Source organism: Bidens hawaiensis, unplaced genomic scaffold (genome assembly GCF_021521415.1).
Source record: "Bidens hawaiensis isolate Kalapana, Puna unplaced genomic scaffold, B.hawaiensis_p1.1 tig00021062_1, whole genome shotgun sequence".
NCBI lineage: Eukaryota > Viridiplantae > Streptophyta > Magnoliopsida > Asterales > Asteraceae > Bidens > Bidens hawaiensis.
Window position 1 is genome coordinate 174,702 of NW_027493266.1, and position 5,764 is coordinate 180,465.

At 33.3% G+C, this 5,764-nt stretch overlaps 1 protein-coding gene across 1 annotated transcript; it reads left to right on the plus strand.

Moving 5' to 3' along the window:
• The first annotated feature begins 1,104 nt into the window (after window positions 1-1,104).
• LOC143562754 (aspartate aminotransferase, cytoplasmic-like) lies at window positions 1,105-5,108 on the plus strand. Its single transcript, XM_077050475.1, has 12 exons — window positions 1,105-1,272; window positions 2,544-2,615; window positions 2,703-2,764; window positions 2,857-2,940; window positions 3,041-3,140; window positions 3,244-3,364; window positions 3,932-4,095; window positions 4,174-4,311; window positions 4,402-4,523; window positions 4,599-4,693; window positions 4,769-4,889; window positions 4,986-5,108. Exons 1-12 carry the CDS (start codon window positions 1,105-1,107, stop codon window positions 5,068-5,070), a joined length of 1,332 nt encoding a protein of 443 aa, XP_076906590.1. The 3' UTR covers window positions 5,071-5,108.
• The last annotated feature ends 656 nt before the right edge of the window (window positions 5,109-5,764 follow it).

A 5,764-nucleotide genomic window follows, 5' to 3' on the forward strand; every position in this document is an offset into this window, starting at 1 on the left:
TTGTAACTTTCTACAAGAATTAATGTGGAGTAATTAGAGGGATTAATGCATTGAACAAATCAAAGATAATCAATGGTTGAGATCGACTTCTCACACTTTTCGCTATAATATCATTTCTCGCATAATCCATCCCCTATATATATATATATGACCGGGGAAGTATAGAATGAAAACCCATGAAAACCCTATGTAACATCGTTTTTTTTTTTTGACATACGTAATATATGTTGTAACATTTAATACAAAACATTGAAACATCAAAAAAAATTGTTTTGCTATTTTTTAACATTTTTTTATTAATTTTTTTATATGTTTTCAGGAGAGAGAAAAAGTTATATTTATGCTTATATTTTTTATTAACTTTAATTGTGGATCATATGATTTAAACTTTAATTACAAATATGTGGTTAAGGATGAGTTTCTTGAGTTTTCACAACTCAATTGAGTTTTTATTTTAACCTAACCCAATAAATGACCCCTTGGTTGATAAGTTATTATTATTTTTTAAATACAATTTTCGTTTTTCTTATTTCAAGTATCGCTTTTTTTATTTATATGTTTGTAACTTTTATTTTATTATAATGTTATTTTATTGTTTGGTTTTACTATTTAAATTATTATTATATTTATTGAATAATAAAATATTAAATAAATAAAAAATGATTTGAGAGTAATGAATGTAATTAGTTAAAAGTTAAAACCACTATACTTGATTTAAAGGAGTCTTTAATGAATTAATTTTTGCTTACATGACGTCTAGTTGGCACTTTAGCTAAACATTTATTGAAAACCAACCGATGGTACCCACCAGATTAAATCTGTGCCATCCATTCAAATAATCAACGGCAAGAATAGGATTTCTAGGATTTTCTCTATGTTGGGTTTTCAAACTAACCAAGCCTTTATTATTATTACAAATGTTTCTTAAAGTTTGTGCCAAGCCACGCACTACTAGCCCATCCCTCACGTTACCATTTACACCTGTCCTCATCCAAACCATATGGACCCCACCTTGTAGCTTCCACGTCATCCTGATCAAAATCAAATACATATGCATATATAAAAGAAAAAGAAGGCGCAACTGAAAACGTAAACAATTGAACAATGAAGTCCTCTTTGTCGGCTGATCGGAGGTTGAGTATCCTTTCCAGGCACCTCGCCGGAACGATCCATAAAGAAGAAGGCGGCACCACCATCTCTTCTTCCCCTACTTCCGCCGCCGATTCTGTCTTCGCTAACGTTGTCCGTGCTCCAGAAGATCCGATTCTCGGGGTACTCTGTTTTTAACCTTAACAAATTTTATATACTTATTTATTGTGATGATACAATACATACTTTGAAGTTTGAAATGGTTGATTTGGACTGGAGTGATGACTTGTTTGATTCAAAATTTCTTTTTCTATTAGATATTCACAAGTGAAGGAAGGAGTATATAATAATTATAATAATAGTCAGTCAGTCATAATTCTTCTTGTAATTTTGCATAACTGGATGATGATGATAATGAATTCGATCAAATATTATTGAAAATGTGATATTGATTTCAATCTTGATAATTGCCTGGATGATTTTGAGTCTGTTTCGTGGGTTGTAGGCGATTGATTTATCGGATAAGACATAGATTTCTCGAATTGGATTTGATGTTGTTGTCAATACCATGAAGAACATAACAGAACAGAACGTCGTTTTGTTCTCTCTTTGGTCGATTGATAATTAATATTGATGTCATGGGTTTTAAGTTTTTAACCCAATTAATTAGTTGCCCACTACATAATATATTAAGGCCCAAGTTATTATTTTAATAACAAAATCCAAATAACATCTAGAATTAAATCGAGCCGGCACTCCGCATCATCCAACGTGTTAATCTTACATTATTTACTCGATTGACAAGTTAATCCAATATACTCTAAAATACACATTGATAACACTAAAATTACCAACAATTCTTATGTTAGATGCTTAAATGCATTAATAATATTAACTTTGTAGCTCATTGGACAGTAAGAACACAAGAGTGGTTCTGAAATTCTATTATAAATGCAAATAGTTGAAGTAAACTCTTGGTACTTGCTCCTGAAATTGGATGATTTTTGCATATACATCATCATCATCGTACTCAGTATATCCCACCAATAGCAAAGCTATGGTAGGGTCTGAGGAGGGTAAGATGTAGACAGCCTTACCTCTACCCCACGGGGATAGAGAGGCTGCTTCCGGTGAGACCCCCGGCTCGATAGTAGTTTTGCATCAAGCCTTGGACATATTACATAAGGCACATAGCACTCAATCATCGGGACGCCGGCTGATTGGTGCATGTACCCTTGTCTTTCGGCTATCAACGCCACCACATGATGCCTGATTAACCTTCCATCACTTTTAACGTTATTTTCACAAAATTAGTAAAATAACGTCAAAATTAGTGCAATTTTACTTTTGCCCACCCGAGGGTTCACACATATATACATTATATGCGCGCACCGCAAGCAGGGCACTTGCATATACCTTATCATTAATTCTTAATGCATGATGATGTCATGCAGGTTACAGTTGCATATAACAAAGACCCAAGCCCTATCAAGCTCAATTTGGGTGTTGGTGCTTATCGCACGGAGGTTCGTTCATGGTCATTTGTTAGGTTTTTAGTTTTATGTTTGGCTGATCACTGATCCTAACAATTAGTTCATTAACTTATATGACAGGAAGGAAAACCTCTAGTGTTAAATGTTGTCAGACAAGCAGAGAAGCTACTGGTTAATGACAGGTAATCTTTATTTATCATTTATGTATGAAATTAATTAAATCAGTTGAATGTAATGTAACACACAAACAAGGTTCAACGTCGGTCACTTGCAGGTCACGTGTCAAGGAATATCTCCCTATTGTTGGATTGGCAGATTTTAACAAATTAAGCGCAAAACTTATACTTGGAGCTAACAGGTGTTTTTGTGAATTTGCAATAATATTGTTTGTTTGAAGAAACTTTAGTGAAATAGCTATAATATAATATAACTTGTGAAATGTGTCTTTGTTTGAGCAGTCCTGCTATACTGGGAAACCTGGTTACAACCGTTCAGTGTTTGTCTGGTACCGGGTCATTGCGTGTTGGAGCTGAGTTTCTAGCCAAACACTATTATCAAGTACAATGTTGCTTATACACTGGCCATTATATATAGTGTTCTTCATTTCATATTATTTTTGTTATTTTAATGATAATAATTACTACTACTTTAATTTGTGAAGCGTACTATATACATACCCAATCCTACATGGGGAAACCATGGGAAAATATTCACTCTTGCTGGTCTTACTGTGAAAACATACCGCTACTATGATCCTGTGACCCGTGGACTAAACATCCAAGGTTTGCAACAATCTTTCATCTGCGTTCTACTGCTACATATACATATGCTTATACTTTACATATGTGTGTATGTATAATTATAAATTAGGAGAGGTTCATTACAAAAGACTAAATTATAATGTGAACAAACAGAACAGACCTAAAACATTTAATTTTTTGTATCAATGGTTCATAATTTTAGAAACACGCGCAGGCTATGTGTAGGTTTTATAGATAAACAAAATATTTTAATATATTTTTCAGAATATTAGAAGCGATGTATAAACATTGCATTTCAACCATTTTCTTGTGTTTTAAAATTGAAAAAACAAGATTTCTTTTGTTTTTTCTGTTCTCACGAAAAACTATCTTCTGCATAGAACCCTCCCTATATATGTATATGTAAATATATAGTTGTGTACGTATATGTATGTATGCATGTGTATATGTTCCATGCCGTATCATATTTTCTTGATTAATTGTTTTTTTCTTTTTCATTTAAATATTCTGGTTCATTGTCTTACTATAACTCTTTTTTCTTTTCAATTCTATCCTAAAATATTACACTTGGTTTTTTGTGCTGAACAGGCTTACTGGAAGACCTTGGATCGGCTCCATCTGGAGCAATTATCCTTCTACATGCTTGTGCTCATAATCCCACCGGTGTTGACCCGACACGTGAGCAATGGGAGCAAATAAGAAGACTGATTAGATCCAAAAGTTTGTTACCATTTTTCGATAGTGCATATCAGGTGCGGTTTTGCCATTTTCAAGTTTATGTCTCTGAACTTGAATGATGATGATAACAACACTATTACTGGCATATCTAGGGTTTTGCAAGCGGAAGTCTAGATGAGGATGCTCAATCTGTTAGAATGTTTGTTGCTGATGGTGGTGAATGTTTTATAGCTCAAAGTTATGCAAAGAATATGGGCCTTTATGGTGAAAGAGTTGGTGCATTGAGCATTGTAAGTCCAGCTTTTAACTTACATTCTCATATATATATATATATATATATATCTATATTTGACACGTGAATTATATATTATTGCCAATAGGTTTGCAAGAGTGCTGATGTGGCAACACGGGTTGAGAGCCAACTGAAACTTGTAATAAGGCCCATGTACTCAAATCCACCAATTCATGGCGCTTCAATTGTGTCTACCATCTTCAAAGACAGGTAATTAACTGATTACATAAATAATTTAGAGTTTTATGAAATTCCTCGTATTTGAGTGTGAAAAATCATGTGTAGGAAACTGTATCAAGAGTGGACTGTTGAGTTAGAAGCAATGGCTGACCGTATTATCACCATGCGCAAGCAGCTTTTTGATGCTTTACGGGCTAGAGGTATCTTACTTAACAAAAGTTCACTAAATAGAATGATTAATGATATCGTGTGTTTTTCTTTTTTGTTGTTGGCAGACACCCCGGGTGATTGGAGCCATATTATAAAGCAAATCGGGATGTTTACTTTCACAGGGCTTAATACAAAGCAAGTGACCTTCATGACTAGAGAATATCATATTTATATGACATCTGACGGGTAAAATATTCCAACCACATCATATATCACATATTCATATGTTATATACATATCTTTTGTTGTTGTGTTCATTGACTAAGCTACACATTTTTGCAGGCGTATTAGCATGGCGGGTTTAAGCTCGAGGACAGTCCCTCACCTTGCAGATGCGATACACGCTGCAGTAACTAAAGTTGCTTAAGCAGTTTAAGTTTAGTGCTTATTACTTATCTATATTCTTTCTATTTATATGGGTAATACTTAGTTGGGTTGTAATAATGGATTGATGATAATCTTCTCTATTCTTTTAGAGAGAGTATGTCAAATTTGTTTCTATATGTTTTTATTTTGTATTTCATAACATATCCCAGGAGGTTTCTAACTTTAACCTGGTGATGATAAACCAATTTGTTATTTCTATTATAATACCAACAATATGTTTACAATTAATATATGTACATGCATATTAACATTTAAACACATAATTTTGGTATGGATTTTTCAAATTTCTAGCGGATCGGCTATCATACATATTTTTTTTTGTCTTTCTGCTTGTCTTGTGCATGAGATACAAAAGAAGAAACACACACCATCTTACATGACACGACGAAGAATGGAAATAGGTGAAATGGTTGTGGACCATCATTTGCTTATATTCCCGTTTGGCTTTCTTGTTTAACCTAACATTTCATGTATCATAAAGTGCGGTGACAATAATTTAGGAGAGAGGTCTTGCCGAAAAAAAGCCCAACGTTAGGATGATAAAAAAAAACTTTCGATAAAAAAAACTTTCTACACATCCCATTCTTCATACCTTTTCAAGTTTACAAAATATGCACACATGTATAATATTAACTTGTATATGAAAAGAACGCATATATACAAATGATATGCAT

What these genes read in the sequence shown, in the direction of transcription:
- LOC143562754 (XM_077050475.1), top strand. Translation starts at nt 1,105, where the DNA reads ATGAAGTCCTCTTTGTCGGCTGATCGGAGGTTGAGTATCCTTTCCAGG. An exon ending in CAGAAGATCCGATTCTCGGG is followed by an intron (nt 1,273 to 2,543) that starts GTACTCTGTTTT and finishes GATGTCATGCAG; the next exon opens with GTTACAGTTGCATATAACAA. An exon ending in TAGCCAAACACTATTATCAA is followed by an intron (nt 3,141 to 3,243) that starts GTACAATGTTGC and finishes TAATTTGTGAAG; the next exon opens with CGTACTATATACATACCCAA.